Below are 21,257 nucleotides of genomic sequence, written 5' to 3' on the forward strand. Positions count from 1 at the left end.
CAGAGAAAGATAATTATTATATAATCTCGCTGTTATGTGGAGAAACAAGGCAGAGGATCATAGGGAAAGAGCTAAAAAAATGAAACAAGATGAAACCAGAGAGGGATACAAACCATAAGAGACTCTTAATCTCAGGAAACAAATTGAGGGTTGCTGGAGTGCAGGAGGGTGGAAGGGATGGGGTGTCTGGTGATGGACATTGGGGAGGATATGTGCTATGGTGAGTGCTATGAAATGTGTAAGCCTGATGATTCACAGACCGTACCCCTGGGGCAAATAATACATTATATATTAATAAATTTTAAAAAAATCATTGCTTTGTGACAAAAAAAAATCAATGGAAGAATAAAAAGAATAAATGTGGTCTTTCCAGAACCCAGATCCATCGATGGTGTTCTGTTTTCCCAAAGATGATGAAAGTGATCCATGGTCATCTTGCACATTTCACTGATATTCCAGAATCTCCTGGTTCCAATAATATTTACTTGCCCTTCTAGAAAGTCCTTTGAGAATTTTCAGCAAAGGAGAACAGTAGGATATCATAGTCAAAGCCTCATAATAGAACATGCTCTGCTTTCTGGCTATGCAGAAGACATCAGGTGTTTTCCCTGTGTTTAACATTCCCTTTATTCTTGGTCAAGTGCAACACCCACTTCTCCCTGACCTCTGACTCTCAATTTACTCTAATAAAACAATCAAGACTTTTTTTTTTTAATCCCTACCCTCTTATAGCCACAGATGCTGCCTAGCTGATATATTTATATATTTTAACTTATTTATGCTGCTCGTATGCATAAGCTCTTGCTGCCTGTGCTGCTGTGATAGGAAGAGTCACCAAAGGAAGGTGACCTCTTCTTATAAACTGCTAAGATAGATCTTTTAACAAATGGTGGTTTAGAGAAATAGTTGTATGCCTGTGTCCTTTCCTTTCACTGATCACTTACTAATTCAAAAGTGCCTCTAGTTGTTATTTATCCTTTTTTTAATTGTTCAAGCCTGAAGTTTACAACTATGTATTAGCCTGACTGAAAAAAATCAATGTTTAACAAATAAGTGAGGCATTAACTGTATGAAAGTTAGTCATGTCAAAAACACACATCTGACTCACCCAGAATAACCATCTTACGTCCTAGAGAGGGGGTCTGATATAAATTTCTTATCAAGTTGCTGAAATATTGAAATATTTCAGGGATTCCTGAGGATTTCATGGCCAAGAAAGTGTGTGAACTCCTAAAAATAATTTCAAGTCGAGAGCAATTGCCCAGAGGAAGACCAGGAAAACTAGAAAACAGAAATTCTGCTCTTAGGTCCAGGAAAAATTTTATATCAGGGCCTGGGAAAACTGCCAGAAATTCACTTTGCCCTTGATTCCTTTTCCAGATGCCTGTTTTACTAGAGGGGGGATTTTTTTTTTTTTTAAGTGCCTTCTGATATGTATGCATTCTTATTGTATTTTAAATCCTTAATGAATTCCAAATGTTCCCTTTGCTTATTCTTGGGTACTCCGAGACTGAAATACATGCCAGAAAGGAACAAATTCTTTTTCTGACCTCCTACTCCATGATTGCCACTGATCACTTCTGAATTGTAAATTATGCACTTTTGAAACTGTGAGCTCCCAGCTGCCTTTACCTTCCTCAAGCCATTGTCACCTCGTGACAAGCTTGACTGGACAAGCAGGTATGGTAGTACCTGTCTTTTTTTCTTTTTTCTTTTTTTTTTTTTTTTTTTGGTACATATAAGTGCCTCTCATATGAAATGACTCCTGAATTTAGACAAAATTCCTGGTATGTATTATAAACCAGTACCTTCATCTCAGATTACCACTAATCTCAGTGGTGACTTCCAAAAGCTGTTCTAATCCTTAACATCAAATTAAAGTCTTTACCTTTGATTTTACAAAATATAAAACTATGATACCTTAAAAAATTTAACAGGTCAAGAGAATTAGAAGACAAGCCACATACAAGAGAAAATATTTACAAAAGACATATATGATAAAGGACTGCTATACAAAAATATACAAAGAGCTCTTAAAACTCAACAATGAGAAAACAAAAAACCAGATTGAAAAGTGGACCAAAGACTTCACAGACACCTCACCAAAGAAGATCTACAGATGACAAATAGGTAGATAAGATGTTCCATATCATATCTCATCGGGGAAATGCAAATTCAAACGGTGAGGAAAAATAACACCAATAACAACGAGGAGCTGCCACTACATACCTATTAGAATGGCCAAAATCCAGAACCCTGACAACACCAAATGCTGACAAGGATGTGGAGCAACAGGGACTCTCATTCACTGCTGGTGGGAATGCAAGATAATACAGTATCTGTGGAGGACAGTTTGGCAGTTTCATATGAAACCAAAACATACTTTCATTATACAATCCAGCAATCGTGTTCCTTAGTATTTCTCCAAAGCAGATGAGCTTTATTTATAATTGGCAAAAACCTAGAAACAAATAAATAAACTGGTAGTCCAGACAATGGAACATTATTCAGCACTAAAACGAAATAAAAAGCTAGGAAGGAAAGCTATGAAAAGACATGGAGGAATATGAAATGCATATTACTAAGGGAAGAAGTCAATGAGCAAAGGTTAGATACTCCATTACTGCAACTCTATGACATCCTGGAAAAGACAAAACTATGGAGACAATATAAAGATCAGTGGTTGACATGGATACAAAGGAGAGATGAACAGGTGGAACAAAAGATTTTTGTATGATACTATACGGTATGTGTGTATGTATGTATGAGATGATTTGCATGATACTGTAATGGTGGATACATGTCATCATACCTTTGTCCAAACCCACAGAAAGTACAACGCCAAAAGTGAACCTTGATGTAAAATTTGGACTTCAGGTTCACAATGATTTGTGAATTTATTTTGACAAAATAAACCATTCAATATTAACAAATCAATTCTAGGAATTTTAACAGATATACTACTCTGGTGCAAAATGAAAACCAGGGAGGCTGTGCATGAGTTGGGCTATGGGTGAGTATATGGGAAATCTCTGTGCCTTCCTCTCGATAGTGCTGTGAATGTAAAACTGCAATAAAAAATAAGTTCTAGGGGTGCCTGGGTGGCTCAGTGGGTTAAAGCCTCTGCCTTCGGCTCAGGTCGTGATCCCGGGGTCCTGGGATTGAGCCCCACATCGGGCTCTCTGCTCAGAAGGGAGCCTGCTTCTTCCTCTCTCTCTCTGCCTGCCTCTGCCTACTTGGGATCTGTCTGTCCAATAAATAAATAAATAAATCTTAAAAAAAATAAATTCTATAAAATATATGTTAAAAATATATATACATATGTTTAGAAACACAATTTAACTGAATAGATTTTAAAGATCCAGTTGGCTTTATTCAATAATTCATGAATTGGGTAGCATCCTATCTGGCATATACAAAGAACTCTACAAAATGAAAGACTTTTATAGGCAGAGGGGGCAGGGCAAAACAAAAGGGGGTTAGAAGCAAAGAGTGGGTTGTTTCAGGCAAGGTCACCTTCTTTTTGGGGATGGCAGGGGTCTATCAGGTGGATTACCTCTGGAGTACTGACCAGGAAATTCCAGACTCACTGGTTGAGATTGCATTCCTGGGAAAAGGTGAAAATACAATTATATTAGGGATTAAGTCTTGGTTCAGCGACGTGGGCTTAGTACAAGTGACTCCATTTGGGGCCTGTTGTGTCTTTCAAAAATATATATATATAAAAGTGTGTGTGTGTGTGTGTGTGTGTGTGTGTGTGTGTGCATGTATACATACAATTGACTGGAGACGTGAGGGTTAAGATAATAAAAATGGTGTCAAGCTAAATTCATCTTCCCATTAAAATATCATGAAGGAGTTTTTTGAAAAATAAGAGTCGGCTATTTATAAGAGGAGTTTTCACTTACAGTTTGGAGGAGGCTAAATCTAGAAACTTTATCATGGATAATTTATCCTTTGAAAAAGAAGAGTAAGCGTTCCTGACTGACTCAGTAGGTAGAGCATGGGGCGCTTCATCTCAGGGTTGTGAGTTCATGCCCCACATTCGGTGTGAAGCTTACTTAAATTCAAAAAATTTTTTTGAAAAAAGGAGAGCGAAGTTGTTAGGTAGAAGTTAAGCCTTCAAACTGTTACTCAGTCGGAGTCTACAACCCACCAAAGGTGGCAGCAAGAAAGGACAGAGGGCTAGGGAGGCAGGGGAGGCAGGTTACAGAATGTGATGCCTAGGCCCCAGAAATAAGGAGCTTCAGATAAAGCAGCCTGTGGAAGCCCACTGAGAGCCCACAGTATTCATCCTTGCAGTTTTTACATTTATCAAGGCTGATTAAAAAAGAACCACGGAGAGGCTCTGATTCTTGACAATGCAAATTCTCATCGCAGACAACTGGACGGTGAGTCAGGACAAGATCTTGTTACAGTGGCTGCTCAGCAGGTGATAAATGTAAATGCCTGCTGGATTCCAGAATTTGGCCAAGGGAGCATGTACTGGCACGCTCCTGCAGCTTCAGACCCAACAGTTTTCAAGAGTATGGTAAAGAGAAGCAGAGGAAATTTCATCTATCTGTTGGCCAACTCAGATTGGAAGGCACTTCCCTCCTTGACATGTAATAGGAAAACAATCATCACCACAACATAAGAACTACCAAAAATTCTACAGTTCAAGGAAACACATCGCTATCTGAAGATTCCAATGAAGGGCACATATTTGAAAATGACTTACTGTAGGTAAAGAATACTCTAGAAACTGTCTGTGTCCTTAATAGAATGCAAGGAGCCATGATGTCTATCAAATAGTGACCCATCAATTAAGAATGCAAGGAAACTAAAAATTTCACTGGGAAATTAAAAATTTCATTGGAGGCCAGAAAGCAAAATAGACTCTGTTGATAATCAAGTCAGTAATTCATAGGAATTAGTGTGAGTTTTTTCAGGGAATCTTCCTCACCTTTCTATGGACAGTTGGTGCTTACAGCTCAGATTTCCCCACACACACATAGCTGTTACTTCACCGTCCTTCACTGTAATTGCATTTAATGTCTGTGTCTGTCCAAGACTGTGAGCTCTTTCAGGGAGGGACCATGATCTACACATTCTCATCCCCAGTGAGCAACATAACCCCTAACCAGTGGGACCTCTTTAATGAAGTGCTTAATGAATTTATGAAATGAGAGCTCACAGTTGGCTTGGTTTTGGCTTATGTCTTTGACTTTTAAATCATTGTGCAAAAAAACCCATCTATGACCAAAGTATCATAGAACATAGGGCCAGAGTCTGGCCTGTGAGGCTAGAATTTAAAAGGTATGGGCTGAAAAAAATACAATTTTTTTTTTTTAGAAAAACAAAGCTAAAGTAACAGACAAAGGAATGAGGATGGCATCAAGAGTAAATTGTTTTAAATTTCATTTTCATTCCAGTATAATTAACATGTGGTATTAAATTAGTTTTGGTTGTACAATATAGTGATTGAGCAATTCTATATAGTACTAGTGCTCATTAAGGTAAGTGTAATCTTGGGGCACCCAGCTGGCTCAGTCAGTAGGGGCACATGACTCTTAATCTCAGGATCATGAGTTTGATTCCCACAGTAGGCATAGAGATTACTAAAAAATTTTAATTAAAAAGATAAAATAAGTTTATCCCTCAATAAAGTCTAAAATGATCTATATATTGACCATATATATATTATATATATGTGCCCACTCTCCTCTAAAGCCTCGCAATCCTCTCCATTCAGTTGGCAGAAAGAGGTCTATTCAGGGACTGAACAGAGGTTCAAATGGGAAGATTTTATGGGACAGGCCTACAAGTGCAGTGTGTCGCTTTGGTCATACACCATTAGTCAGCGCTCACTCACATGGCCACACCAAACAGCAAGAGAGACCCGGGCAATGGAGTCCAACTGTGGCTCTGAGATAGCACGATGGGTTTGGTCAAGAGCTGATGAGTCTGTCTCTGGCACAAACTCCAGATTATTCCAACAATAGATAATCATAATCTAGAGTACTATGTGCAGCTCTCTCCTTTCTTACTTAACGTTTGCAATAATCTGATGGTATTGAGTATTAGTATGTGCAGTTTAGTAGCCTAAGGTCACATAGCTCTGATAGACAAACCCAAGATTTGTACCCAATTCTGATTCCAAAGCCCACTGCACTCTGCTGCATTTCTCCAATTAAATCATAATGTTAGGGGCGCCTGGGTGGCTCAGTGGGTTAAGCTCTGCCTTCGGCTCAGGTCATGATCCCAGAGTCCTGGGATCGAGCCCCACATCGGGCTCTCTGCTCAGTGGGGAGCCTCCCGTGTCCCCCACCCCCCCGCCTGCCTCTCTGCCTACTTGTGATCTCTGTCAAATAAACAAATAAAATCTTTAAAAAAAAATCATAATGTTAAAGTGAGACTATAACCTGACTGACTGGCGATTAAACTTAAAAGATCACCTAACTGTTGCTTCATCAGTACAGTCCCATCTTTTGTGGTTTTTCCAATTTGAATAATGCACCTGTGCAAATTCCCCTGAACTCTTATTTTAATATATAGCTTAGATATGAAGAGGTCACAAGAGTCCCTTGTACATGAGTGGAGCCTATTCACTGCCTCATCCCTTAATTCTCATTAGCACTAACAAACTAACATAGATTTGTTTCCAGAGGGAACATCCTTATACCTCATTTTTTCTTTTTAGAGATTTTTATTTATTTGAGAGGGAGAGAGCGAGAGAGAGAGAGGGAGAGAAAGCACAACCAGGAGGGGCAGAGGGAGAGGAAGAGAGAATCTCAAGCAGGCTGCATGCTAAGTGGAGCCCAATATGGGGCTCAGTCTCAGGACCCTGAAATCACAACCTGAGCCAAAACTAAGAATCAGGTGCTTAACTGACAGCAACACCCAGGTGCCCCTTATCTCACTTTTTAAAGACAACTTAAGGGGCGCCTGGGTGGCTCAGTGGGTTAAAGCCTCTGCCTTCGGCTCGGGTCATGATCCCAGGGTCCTGGGATCGAGCCCCACATCGGGCTCTCTGCTCAGCAGGGAGACTGCTTCCTCCTCTCTCTCTCTCTAAAAAAAAAAAAAAGAAAAGAAAAGAAAAAAAAAAAGACAACTTAAATATATCATTTATTTTATCTTCATAACCTTTTGAACAGTAAAGACATCAGATATGTCCACTTATTAATAATAGTTCTATTACTTTGTGCAACGAATGATGCTAAGCAATATATGATTATTACTTACATATCTCATAATTATGAAAGACATATCTTATATGTAAGTTATTATATATTTACATCTTATATATTATATATAAAACTTTATTTAATCCTCAATACGACTTAATAAGTTAAGTGTTTTAATTACCAGTATTTTATTGATGTGGCAGTTAAGGCATAGAAAGTTGAGTAAATTGACTCAGGCAGCAAAGTTGAGCAGTGAAGAAAATAAAACAGATCAAGCTACATGAAATTCTCCCAGTAATTTTTCCCAAGTTCAAGTTCATAGTTCTTCTTTATTTTTTGGCATTATCCTTGCCATATATATTCCTATTCCTCAAAATACCTACTACTTGAGGCTTTTGTGACTCTATTCTTGCTTCCCTGCAACTGCATTACACCTTTATTCCATGAGCTCAAATTCCTTGAGTATGTAAACCTAGTAATTCCTGTTGTTTCATACACACATGCCTTTCTATTTAAAACATGAAGTGAACACCTAATTTAGCTGTTTCCTAAAGTAAGTCCACAATTTATTTATTGATGCATAGAAATCCCTATACTTCCTCTAAAACAAAAGAGAATATATTCTATCTAGACACATGGTTGAGATTAGAGAAACATCGATTTCCATTTTAAGTAAGATTTAACTTAATATATTTATTTATTTATTTAAGTAATCAGTACACCCCATGTGGGGCTTGAACTCATGACTCCGAGATCAAGAGCTATAGGCTCTTCCAACTGAGCCAGCCCTAACTTATCTTCTGTCAAATTTCAGGTGCCATGCCTAGCACAAAGCCAAAGACAACTTAAAAGGGGGGGGGGTGTGAAATATTATTTTAAATGAGTCACTCTCTTAAAGACTTTACTTGGGAGTCAAAGAACGGGGACTTGAACATCTCAGAAATAAAACCCCGATCAATTATGTCTAGTATGAATCTGTTCTGATGTGAAGTTGGGAAAAAAAATAAAACACCCTGAAACTGAACTGGTCACTGGAAAACTCCCTTCCTGGTTTATACTTTACTATCTAAATGCCAGCTGGAACCTCAGGCAAAACGTAATTTGCAGAATAGTCTGGGGCAGAAATACTGTATCCAACGGAACAGAACATACAGTACAGACAAGGTGCTGGGAGAGTGAGGACGGATTTTATGTGTCCGCTACTGATAAATTCAGTCCTCAGCACAATTTGAGGCTGAATTAGTGAGGCTCCTTTGTCAGCTGTTCTTTAGGCAGGCCCCCTAGTAGGTGCTCAATAAAGGTATGTTGGGAGAAATAGACAAACCAAGAAACATACTCTTGACTACAGAGAACAACAAACTGATAGATACCATTGGGGAGGTAGGTGGAGACATGGGGGAAATAGGGAATGGGCATTAAAGAGTACACTTACCGAGATAAGGGGGAAATGATTTTCAAAAAGGATTTGTTGGAAAACTCAGGCCAAAATGGCGTTTGCAAAGAGGTGGTAGGAACAGTTTTGAGTTTTCATTGCTAACTATATAAACTCTAGATGAGTTTTGCAACTGATTTTGCAGGTCACTAATCTTTTCGTAGCTCTAACGTTCAAAGGGAGAAGAGGCAGAGGCATTTTACACTGTGCATGTATCTCTCTGAACTTCCTTAAGTTGACTGGGTGGCGGCTCTACCGTTTTAGGCTGGCCCGTTGGTAGGCACCTGCAATTTCCGCTCCTCTTTCCCCCTCTTCCTGGCTCCACTGCCAGCTGGGTCAACGGGGGCCCTGGGAAATAACACACCCCTCAAACCTTGCTTCAGGAGAAAACAGGTAATGATCTTTATGTTTTAAATCACTGCAACATGAACTCTTCCAGTGGATGCTTTATTTGGATAGAAAAATCTAATCTACGAGGAACGAGTCGGTACGATCCAACCTGTTCTTTGCTCAGGCCTCCACCATCCCCGGAGCCCTCCGTCTAAGAAGGCAGCCGTTTCCCCGCGGGAGCTGAAAGCGGCGGCCTCTCCTTCCAGGCCTCACCTCCCACCAGCTCCGCCCCAGCCGACCCACCTCACCCCCACTTCGCGCCCCCATTGTCCCCTTCGCAGCTGTCACTGCGCACGGATCCGGAGTCCCCGATTGGAAAACTTTCCCGTCACTCAGCCCATATACTCCGGGGCCAGACTCCTCACTCTCTTCCGAGCCTTAAAAGGTCTAAGGCCGCTTTCCTCCAGCCGGCAGGTAAAGCTGCCGCGGAAGGGAGGAAGGGAGGGGCCGCGCGCTCAGGTAGGCCCCGCCTGGCGACGGAGTGAGGCGGGCTGGGGGTAGCGCGCCACACCGCCCCTCCTCGACCGTCTGACCGCGCCCTCCCCCGCCGCCCCCAAAATTCTGATCACAATGCCAGAGCGGCAGAGCCACTCGCGTAATGCAGCCCCAGGACAGCCCAGGAGGCAGTTACCACCGCGAAGCACGGAGGGCGGGGCAGGTCAGGGCGCGGGGAGGGGGGTGGGGGGGGATGTGAAAGGTCCCGGATGTTGCTGAACCGGAGCCCCTTCCAGAGGGAGTGACTGGCGCAGGCGCAGGAGGGCCGCAGGGAAAGCTAAGGTGGGGGTGGGGAGGAATTTCCTTGCTGGTTTAGAGGAAGAGTGAGTCTGTAAAGGTTGCGGGGGATTCGAGAAGGCGAGGTAGGAAGGCACTGGTAAGAAGGAGGAAAAAAAAAAAGGGAAGGCGCTTCCTGCCCAGGCTCACTCTCCCAAGAGCAGAGAAGTTGGGAGCTGAGCGGGGTGCGGAGGAGCGTTGGTAGCGGGAGAAGTGGTACGCTCCTCCGCTCGCCCTCTAGCGCGGGCGGGCAGGACGCGCGCGCTAGGGAGCGGCGGTTGCACTGGGCCCCCAGAGCTGTGGGCACCAATCAACGGTTGCCATAGCAGCGTTTGACGTCATCGTGCGTGTGGTGCCCCTGCTGTCGGGGCTGGTGATTGGAGGAAACCCCGTGTCTGCGGAGCCGCTGTAGCCTGTGAGCAGCGAGATCTACGGACAGAGTCTCAGCCTCGCCGCTGCCGCCCGGAGACTGCTGAGCCCCCGTCCGTCCGCCGCCACCCACTCGGGACACAGGTAAGGGACCCGGCCGCCGCCACCTAGTCCCATTCCTTCCTTCCCCAGACCAACCTTCCAAAAGCCTGAGGGCCGTCCCCGCTCCACAGCTCCTCAGCCCCGCTCGCCCGGCGGTAGCGGCGCTGGGCTGAGGCGGAGTCTCCTCAGGCGGAGACGGGCGGCGGCTTTTCCGCTGGGTTCGGGCGGGCGGCTCGCGGCTGCCTAGGGCTACTTGCTTCCGGACCGATGTCTTGGCCCCGATAAGCGCCGGTTCCCAGCCCCCGTCCCCCGGCTGGAAAGGGCGCCCACACGCGAGATCCCCGGGGACCCGCCCGGTCGCCGGCTCCCGGGGGTGACTGAGGCTCCTCTGGGCGCGTTCGGTTCCCACCCGCGCCCCCTCCCCGTCGTCGCCCCGCTCCCGCCCGAGATAATGACTTGGCGACTGCGGGCATTGCAGTGGCGCAGGTGAGGCCGCCCCCTCCCCTCGCGGCCCTCCCGGCCCTCCCCTCCCCCTGCTTCTCCCGCTCGCTGCTCCGCGCAGCCTCCGCGCCCCGCGCTGCGGCGACTGCACCCAGCCCTCCCCCACCCGGGCGGCGGCGCGTTAGCAGGGCCGGGCCTGGGGACCGGGCCGCGAGCCGAGGCCGGCCCGGAGGCGCCCGCCAGGTACTCTAGGGCGAGGCCTCGTTTCTGGCACGAGGGGGAGCCGGCTCTGGGGTGGGGCTGGCCTGGGACCTGGGGCCGAATTTCCTGGGTTCCTTGGCGGGGTGGGGGATGGGGCTCAGGGTTTTTTTTCTTTCTTTCTTTTTTGTTTTTTTTTTTTTTTTCCCCTCACCTCATGGTAAGTGGGGGGCTCCGAGTCCTGGTGGGGATAGAGAAGAGAATGGGGGAGGCTGTGGACCGGCGTCTGGCTCGCCTGCCCGGAGGGTCGCCGTGCTGGCTTTTTAGACGGTGTCCCCCTCACGGGGCGGGTGAGGCTGAGCGTAACAGCCGGCGGTGGCCCAGCTCGCCTGGGTGTGGCTCTTGTCCCCTCCCCCACCTGCTGCAGCTGTCGGGTCCCTAAAACCTAAATGAGCACCAGTGGTGTCCGGTGGCGGAGGAGACGCGGGTGGGAGAGTGGGGTGTGTCCGCCGCCCCGCGGGTCGTGGTTCCGCTTCTGCGGGCGGCGCTGGCGTCTCTGCCCCCGGGGCGGGCGAGCGGCTCCCCCCCTTCCCCCGGCTCGGGCGGGGGCGCGCTGCTCCTCCCTCTTGCTCTGGTGGGGGGAATTAACACTCGGCAGTAGGTTGGGCTCCTTGACACAGATCCGCCATGACAAAGAGGGAGAATCGGGGACTTGGGCGGAGCCAAGTAGGGGTGGTTGCGGATAGCGCGCATGCTAGGATTTGCACTTTAAAAGTCAAGGTCTGTTCTTGCTCGTTTCACCTCAGTCTGCGTCTCTCGTCGGTTAAGGGTTAAAATGGGTGCGGCGACTCCTCTCCGCAATACAGAGGCGAGGCCTTGGAGTACTACTCTGTGAGAAATGCACTTCCCCTTGTACCCGAAGGGTTGGGGAGAGAAACCTTTGTACTGGTGTTTGATAATTTTTCGTTAGAAGCAGCATTAACCTGAGAGCGTTTTGAGTTCCTAAGGGAAAAATCAGTCATTTCGGGGTGTGTGGGGGGAGGGTATGAGATCATAAATTTTAAATAGTTTTGCATTGACACGGTATACCTCACAAATAAGCTAGCTGATTACGTCTTTACCCTGTTCGATTTGGCTTTTTAAAAAAGTGTTGTGGGATTTCCCTAGGAAGGTAAAGGATGTGATACTGGAGAGTCAATAATTCTTAGACAGTGGCAGTGGCTCTTCTGTTCACCTTTTATGAGAGCACTTCAGACTGTATATTTACCTTTAAAATCACTTACTCTGTTGGATCAGAGTATGGCTTAGTATCTTTCTGTGCTGTTTTAGCACCATCCAAAAGGGTATCTTTAAGGAAAAGCATAACGTTTAAATTAGAAAGGGTCTAGGGAGCTTAAAAATGAAAGGATTAGGTGAGAAGTTAACGGTAAAGGCAGCTTGAATAATTAAATTTTGACTGGTAGAAACAGTGTAATTCTATATTTAAATTGGAGCAATGACAGAAAACACTGATCACACGAGATGCACTTCATATATCATACATTTTAGTGTTTGTGATGGTAAGTTGTAGGACTCGGTATGTGTTAAGCATGTATGCATAGAACAAGATACAGGTAATGAGGCTCTAGGGTCTGTTAGCGATTGTGGGTGCTTGTTTTATATTCAGAATGCCTTAAAATCAAGCTATTTGATCTATTCTCCCAGAAAATTGTCATGTTCAGCTGGCAAGTGTTGCAGAGATCAGTGGGTTTGGGGTGGGGGTAATACCAATAAAATAAAAAACTTAAACACTTCTGACAAGAATAACAAGTATTATTAAAGTAAAAATACATGAATTACATTAAACTGACCTGAATTACATTAAACTGACCTGAATGATGTTTCTGGAAGTATGGTACAGGTTGTAATGTTGTTCGCCGACAGTGCTTTCTCAGTAAAACAAAACAAAAAAAACTACTTAATTTTGGATCACTTACGATATTGGAATTGAGATTTTGGCCAGGTAAGGTAAGGGTTGGATTTTAAGGTAGCCTCATTACCAAATGTGCTTTGGCTTTATGTGAAACTAGAATCTTCTGGACAGAGATGGTGCAGTGCAATTTTAGTTTTGCTTCTCATTTGTTTTATATTAATGTATTTAAATTTGACTCCTGAATGTTGAGTATGCCCTCTTCCCCCTTCCCCCCACATTCTGGCCATCCTTTTGTGAGGCTGCAGTCAGTTCCTCATGCGAAGACGCTTCCATGGGCATTTAAGTTTGAGGTGTTAATATAACTTATTTATAAAAGGTATAATTTTGAGTATATTTATTTCGATGGAAAAATCTAAATGCTGCTTTTTTTCCCTGCAGAACATCCAGTCATGGATAAAAATGAGCTGGTGCAGAAGGCCAAACTGGCCGAGCAGGCTGAGCGATATGATGACATGGCAGCCTGCATGAAGTCTGTAACTGAACAAGGAGCTGAATTATCCAATGAGGAGAGGAATCTTCTCTCAGTTGCTTATAAAAATGTTGTAGGAGCCCGTAGGTCATCTTGGAGGGTCGTCTCGAGTATTGAGCAAAAGACGGAAGGTGCTGAGAAAAAACAGCAGATGGCTCGAGAATACAGAGAGAAAATCGAGACCGAGCTAAGAGATATCTGCAATGATGTACTGGTGAGAATCATTCAGACTAGCTTCATTATAAAATAGGGCTCCTATAATGAATATCAAGTGTTACTTTCAACTTCTTTGGTTTTTCTTTTTTTTAAAAAATTGAATGTTCTAAATTTTGAAATCTTCAGGGTGTCCTTACTAAAAGGTATTAAACAGTTGTAGTTAAATTGGTATGAAATAACTGCAGTACTGATTATCAGTTCAGGTAGACTAAGAAAGACTGGTAGTGTATTTTGTACTAATTGGAAAACTTTTACAATTTCAGTTGTGGTTAAGGTATTTATAGTAGTTACAGAGCTCATTTTCTTAAGCGTACATTTGGGGATTCAGGAATTTTAGGTAGCTTGTTTTATGTAAGAAAGATGTAATAGGAGACTCATTATAGATCTAATACTCTCGCTGGTTTAGCCACTTAACTATGCAGAAGACTATGGCTTCAGAGTTGCTTTTTGCCTCTTCCTGCATTAAATGTTAGAAGTATACAAAGATTATGAATAACAAACTTGATTTTTCTAGGTTCAATCAGGCAGTATTTTAAGAAGTTAGTACCTACTGTGTTGAAGCCCTGCTTCTCTAAAAAGCTTAAAAGAACAGAACATTGTATTTTAGCTAATTGTAATCAACCTTCTTTAAATGATAGCTTTCTTATTTGGAAAAGTTTAAATCTCAGGATAAATTGGTAGGAGATCCAGTCATTTAGCATGTAACATAGATACATTAATACTTTTCCTTTTTAATGATCCAGGAATGATTTTACTAAATGATTACCTGTAGGGCTTCCACGTTATTCATTGGGTCTCAGTATGGCAGTATTGAGTATCTCATTTTTTCTGGACAGGTTACTGATTCTGGGCCTCAGAATAGAAATCCAGGTGCACACTTACTTGAAACTTGTTCATGGAAGGGCTACTCTAATGAGCAATACAGGATTATTTCTGATGTGGTTTTAGGTTTAGGGCTTTTGTTTAAGTTATGCTGATAATAAGATTCCTTTACACAAGTTTTTAATTACTAATGGGATAGCTTTAAGTCCTGAATTATCCTCAAATGATAATTTCTTTAAGCTATATTTTAAAGAAAAATATTTTTTATCTTTACATGGGCTTACAAAATCTTCTCTTGTAGTGTCTGTCTTGGGTGGGGTCTTGTGGTTTTCTTTTTTTTTTTTTAACATGAATAGGAGTCATTTCTAAGGTGGGAAAGGATTTTTTGTGTCTCTATTAAGGCTAAATAACATGTTTATCTTGTGGTTTGCTAAGGTAATAAGAATATTTAAAATTCAAAAAATATGTCTTTCTATAATAAAATGTGTTGGATTTTTCTCTCTTGCTCTCTTTACGGACTAATACCTGTGTACACGTTACTGAATTTTGTTCACTCCGGTGTATTTTCTCCAATTATTACATCTGATAGGTCAGATAATTTTTATTTTGGTTTCAAAGAGTTGGTTGTTTTGAGTTACAGTTTAAGACAAAAGCCAACTTTAGGAATAAAAGGGGATGAGTAACATTTACTCTTTACTAACAAGCTTCTTTGCTATTCCAGGTAGGTATTTGCATGTTTTTCCTACACAAAATACAAAGACTGTGGCAGTTTTTATTTTGCTTCCATTTGATTTCCTTATCCAAAAAAAAAAAAATTTACTGCATAAAATGAGTGGATGGTAATAACTAGGTAATCTCTAAATAGCTTCTTTGTTGATATGATTTTTAAGGGGATTTGATATTGGTGACTTCCCATGTTCTTCAGAATAGTACTGGCCTCTTGCTAAGTCTAAATGAAATTTCCACCTTGAGCGTATCTATAAATGAGTTTAATTCCTTTGCCGTACCAAAGCTAAACAGATTTTTGCTTCCAGCCTTGGTCTTTTAGTGATCTAAAAGCTAATCTTTTAGTTCTGCTCTGTTAGTGATCTTTGGCTAGTTCATGCTTTCTGACATAAAGTATCTACTCAAGTATTTGCTGAATAAATGAACAAAAAGTCTTCTTTTGGAAAAGAGGATAATAGAACTGGTCCAGCAGCACTGCTAATTTTCTAAGGCCTTTTCTGTTTCATCTTGGGAAAACTCGGTATTTACAGATATTGTGGTTTTTCAAGTAGACCTATCATCTTTTTTCAAACAGGTCATGCTGATCTGAAAAATACCACATAAAATCCCATTTCCCCCTTTGAGTAAAATGGAAGAATAAAATACAGCAGAATAGATATTTCTCCTAGAGAAAAATCTTTTTGATGTACTTGATGATTAGTGAAAGTCTGCCTTAATAATATTTTAAGGTCTTAACATGGTTAAAGAAAGAAAGAAAGAAAAATATAATTTTTAGTATAGTTTTTTCCTAAGCTTTGATATCCCCCCGCTGGCCATTTGAGAAAAATAAGGAGGTAGTCCCTTTTCGGAATTAAGTTACTGCTCAGTTGCATCAGTGATGAACCAGACTTAAGTATTCTGTTAAGTTTTTGAGCATCTGTATCGTACTGACCAAAGACCTCTTTCCATAAAAAGGAGCTCAGTTTTTCTGAAGAGCTCTTTAGTCTTTTATTAAATGGTTACTGCCATTCTGGTTATAAGCATTTATCAAGTGTTTAATTAATATCATTTACTAAACAGAGAAAGGGTAGTCATGTTACTTTGTGCAAGAGTTATAGAACATTACTGTGGGAAATGGTCATAGGCATTCATAACATGGACTTCTCTTTTTGCAAGAGAACTTGGTTCTTCCTTATGTTGTTAATTTGAAGTTTGCCATATGTGAACCAAAATCTCTCTTGGTAGTGGGGTGGGGACTAAACAGTAGTGATCTCTACTACTTCCTCTGCATAAATAGACAAGAAGCAGCCAAAAACTGGATAGTTTTGTCTTGAACGTGAAATGACAAAATACATACTAGAAAACCCAGTTCCAGCTCAAAGAAGAATGTAGTGGTGTAAAATGAACACCACGTTCTGAGTCAGACCAACTTTTACCATCTAATAATTGCAAGGCCTAAGGAAATTATTCAGTTCTCCGAGAAAACTGAGTTCAGTTAAATGACAGTAATGTCTACCCCCATAGGATTGTTACGGAGAATGAAAGTGAGGAGTCTCTTAACGCGAGTCCAGGAATGGGATTTAAAAGATCTAGGAAGCCTTAAAAACTATTTTTGTGGGGCAGAGGGCCCATACTGACTAGTGAATTTTCCATAGTGTCATTAAAAAATCTGAAAGGCACTGGTATAAGGCAAAAAACAGCTTACAAGAGGTGAAGCAGTAAAATCTTGTATCTAGCATCTAACAGTTGGCAGCAGTAGTTGAGTAATAGTAATACTTAGTTAACCTGAGTCCCATTTTATATGCTTCTCTACATTTTTATTTGCCCAAGGCAGTTTTAAGGTGTGGTTGCTGGGCACTACTTTTATCTGTAGCCTACAGAATTGCTGTTAAGCAGGAACAAGCTAGGAAACCAGGTAGCTTTGGGTGCTTTGCTGGTCTGAATATATTACATGCCTTGGGCTTTAAAAACTGCTATATGGATTGTAAGCTGACAGTCACTAGACAGTTTATTTATGGGAATTGGGTTTCTCAAAAGAATTCTACAGTGTTATACTCAGCTTTACTACTTAATATATTTACAAGTTTTTGTCAGATGGATTTTGGTATGTTTGAAAATACAAAGTCCTTTTGTTGCTTAGTAGATACCTCCAGTTTTCCAGGGAGGAATACATTGGACAGAGTCGTTTTGATAATAAAATTCATTATTTTTGAGGAGTTGTCATGATAAGCAGTAAATATTGCACCTGATGAGCAACTTCATACAGTTAGAAAGTCTAAGGTGTATGAAGTGGAAATGAAAGGAAATAGAGGAATGAAAATAGAAAGGTAGGTGTTTGCTCTTTGGTGGGAAGGGGAAGAATAACCAACAACTGAAGAGCAACAGGCTACCCTATCCCTTTTCAGTATAGCAGTACTTCACTAAGAATTTCTTTCTGCCGGTTACAGTAAGAGATACAGATGATAGGAGATCTTTAGTTTTAGTGATGAGCTGTGATGGTGATGATGAAAATGGGATTAATGTGTTAAAAGTGAACTAAGAGGAAAAGTTGAAAGGATTTGAATTTAGAGTGAAAAACCTGAGTTAAAATCTCAAGAATAGGAAGTACAGACACACATAAAAAATGATTCAACTCCTAAACTACCTGAGAAAAAGGAAGATATTGTACGTGGCCCCCCCCAGAGGCATTTTGAATTAGAAAGGTGGAAAATAAGCCACTGTTGAGTTATAGTAGCTCACCAAGAGTAATTTTGTTTTTCATTTTTTTCTTTTAAGAACACTCAACTTTACTAGTAAAGAAATCCTAGTGGTAACACCTCAATAGTGGTACAATAGAAGCATCTTAATTGGCTAATTGAAAAGTAGTTTTTATATGATCATACTTGTTTTAAATATTTGCTTTAAATTAAAAAAAAATTCATGTATCTGTTCATTTCTAATGTGAGACCAAGACTTTTCAAATAATTGACTTAACTACCCTTATCAATGTATCCTTTACAAAATACAGCTTGAGTCTGCATAGTAGAGTGAGAGCTTAAATGTGTGGTATGCATTTGCTTCAGCATCCTTCTAGAAATGTGTAATTTTTTTCTTTTCATTGTTCAACCCAAGCTGTTTTTCTGTATGTAACTCCATTTAAAAACTGGTTGCTCCTCCCAAAAACCTTAGTTCTTCCAAAGCACTCCATTTAGTTTTTATAATAACATATCTTTTCACCCTTGTATATTCTAACATTTAACATAATACTTTAAGTAATTATAGCCAGTATAGTGGCATGGTTTGGGAAATGAATATCGGACTCTTAATCAGGTATCTTAATAAATAATCAGTAACTGCTGTTAGAAGCTGAGGGGGATTCCAGAAAGTAGCTGAAAAGTATATCCTCAAGCATTTAGTCTAAGTCATGGGTATTGTTGGGTTTGCTTACCTAGGAGTGAAGAATATAATGTAATCCAGGTTATCAATTAAGTGAAATTTGGTTAATCTTGCATATTAAGGGTTTTGTAGAAGAGTTGTGGCATTTCAGATCATTCTGTTTGAATGTTGGCAGGGGGGATTGCTTTCTGTAAAAGGCTTTTTCTCAGTAATTTTCACAAGAGATGGGACTAGGAGAGCTGGTTACTGGCTAGATTACACTATACTGTTTACATACCTTGTATAATGGTATAGCAGCTAAGGTGTGGGGGACTTCAGAGGCCCTGGAAAAACTTCAGGCCCTGGAAGGTGACACCAAATTTTGCCTCTTAGAAGGTGATTGGTAGACATGCAAAAAGAGTTGTTTTTATAAAGAAAATATGCTTTTAGAATTTTACAAATTTTTAAAGATTCGATCTGGTTCTTTGGACTCATTTTCTTTTACTAATATCAGAATAGATTCTCAGTGCCTGTATAATAGATACATATATTAATCATTGTTTATGTACTAATCTTGTTTTTTTACTTGGGGTTTAGCCTATGAAGGACTTAGGGTTTTCCCCCCATGAATATATAGTATCTTCATAGCTGGTGAGTCGTTCTAGCATATAAAGGGAGCCCAGTATATGACATAGTTTTGCCATTATAATATTGAGTTAAATGTTACTGGGCTATTGAGATTCATTTAAGCATACATTTTTGATCCTAAAGTAAGTAAGTTGGCACATTCATAGTGAAGAATGCGTATGGATATGAGAAATTCTCTTCTAAAAGTTAAAATTAAAGATGTTCTAATGTCAGCCACATTAAAAAAAAAAAAAACTTGTCTATTGAAATTACAATAGATCTTAGAATTTTTCCCCCTAGTATTACTAAGGTCCCTGTTGTGATTTCATCCTGGTTCTTGTACTTTCTTTGGTACGACAGTTTTACATTGAGAATGAACAATGCGCTTTAGGGGATTTAGAATTGCTGTAAGTTTCAGTATGCCAAAAGCCAGAGTTCATCTTTCTTTTGAAGTTACCTCTCCTTTCTGTCAACTTAATTTTGGTAGTTCTGTGCTGCATACAGCTCTTAATTATTTCTGTAAAGCACAGGTTCCCTTGTCCTTCTGTGCGATCTTTGCCAGAATCCCATATATAGAGCCTTTCGCTGTAGTTTGGTCTTACTGCTGTCCCTGAGACAAGAAACTGCTAATTCCCATCTTTATGGCCTGAGGGTTTCTGCCTCATTACTCTGATTTAGAATTTACTTTAATTTTGCTCATCCCCCCCCCCCCAGCTTCAGGGGATTGATTCCATCTCTTCATCCTCCTTGAAAACAGAAGGGAACTTTGATGTTTGTGGTATTTAATTTGATATTAAGCATATTTTTTTTTTTAGGTATTTTTTAGGTAGCACAGATTTTAATTTGGCTTGGGAGGAATGGAGTGTTTAGCCACTATATCGCAGCAGTTTCCATGGTATTAGCACATTTCTGTGCAACAGGTCATTCTTAATTTGTTCTTTCTGAATCAGAAACGTGTATCTGCAAAAATGTAGTACCGGTTGTCATTTGTCATTGATTTAGTTTTGCATTTAATGTGACATAAGTAGTAACATGTTATAGAATAGTCTTTTTTTTTTTTTATTCATGTATTTGACAGAGAGGATACAAGCAAGGGGAGCTGCAGACAGAGGGAGAGGGAGAAGCAGGCTCCCTGCAGCAGGGAGCCTGATACAAGGGGCTCATTCCCAGGACCCTTGGATCATGATCTGAGCCAGATGCAGGTGTTTAACCAACTGAACCACTCAGGCGTTCTATAGAATAGTCTTATATCTTGCCACAGTTCATTTTTGTTTTCTGTTGGCTTATTTATTTATTGCTACAGTTTGGCTCCTGAGGCAACAAAGCATGGATATGTAGCTGATTGGGTATCAGTATGATCCTATGATATGGACATGCACATTTGTTTACACTCGAATAAATTATACTAAAAGGTTTCAGCATATAAACTTATGCAACTCTGTTTTGATAGTATTTGTTGTGAGCATTTTTCCCTTCTCCCCCCAAATAAAAATACGCTTACAGTGGTGTTAGCCACAGGTAGGATGGCAAGGTAAGACTGTAAGGACAGTCTGTCAGATGTTAATATGTAGAGTTGAATAGACCAAAAATAAGACTTTGTTTAGTGGGTTGACACTGAACATGCCTGTTCATTTCTTTTAAATGTAGGAAAGACCCTATTGCATTTAATTTGCAAGGAGTACTCAATTTTGTTTTATTGGGATTTTATTTACTTGAATTGTTTAAGTGGTTTAAAATGTTTTTTAGTGGAGGTTAATTCCTATCTTAGAAAACAAGTTTTGGGATCTAAGAGGATTTTGTTTGTTTTTTTTTAATTAGCAGTATTACCAAGGAACCTAGTCTGAGTTGAGTGGGTTTCATCTTAATGGATTAATTACAAATGCTTTTCTGAGAAAAACCTACTTGTTGATCCAAGACTCATGAACTATCTGGCTTATAACTTTTTTGCTTCTTTAAACATATAATAAACACGATTGCCTAGAGTTTAGGGAGGACATAGACATAAAATTGGACCACATTTTAACATTTAACCCAGAGACATTTGGTGAAATCCTACCCCAAATGATTTATTTGTAAAATGTGACTCTGTGAAATTGACAGTTGAGGGCAGTATTACATATAGGCAGGCTATAGTATACTTAGAACAAATTCTCAATTCAGTAATTTGAGTATTTTACTACTGTGTTTGGAAAAATATTCAGAAATAGGACTTCCTGAAGTGAT

General features: G+C 40.8%; 1 protein-coding gene across 1 annotated transcript in view; it reads left to right on the top strand.

Moving 5' to 3' along the window:
* Window positions 1–9,810: 9,810 nt before the first annotated feature.
* YWHAZ (tyrosine 3-monooxygenase/tryptophan 5-monooxygenase activation protein zeta) overlaps window positions 9,811–21,257 on the top strand; it is a 31,161-nt gene continuing 19,714 nt past the window's right edge. The window contains exons 1-2 of the mRNA XM_044245201.1: window positions 9,811–10,272; window positions 13,220–13,524. Of these exons, the coding sequence (XP_044101136.1) occupies window positions 13,231–13,524 (294 nt within the window). The 5' untranslated portion in view covers window positions 9,811–10,272; window positions 13,220–13,230. The remainder of the gene's footprint in view (window positions 10,273–13,219; window positions 13,525–21,257) is intronic.

The sequence above is a fragment of the Neovison vison genome, chromosome 4 (genome assembly GCF_020171115.1).
Source record: "Neovison vison isolate M4711 chromosome 4, ASM_NN_V1, whole genome shotgun sequence".
NCBI lineage: Eukaryota > Metazoa > Chordata > Mammalia > Carnivora > Mustelidae > Neogale > Neogale vison.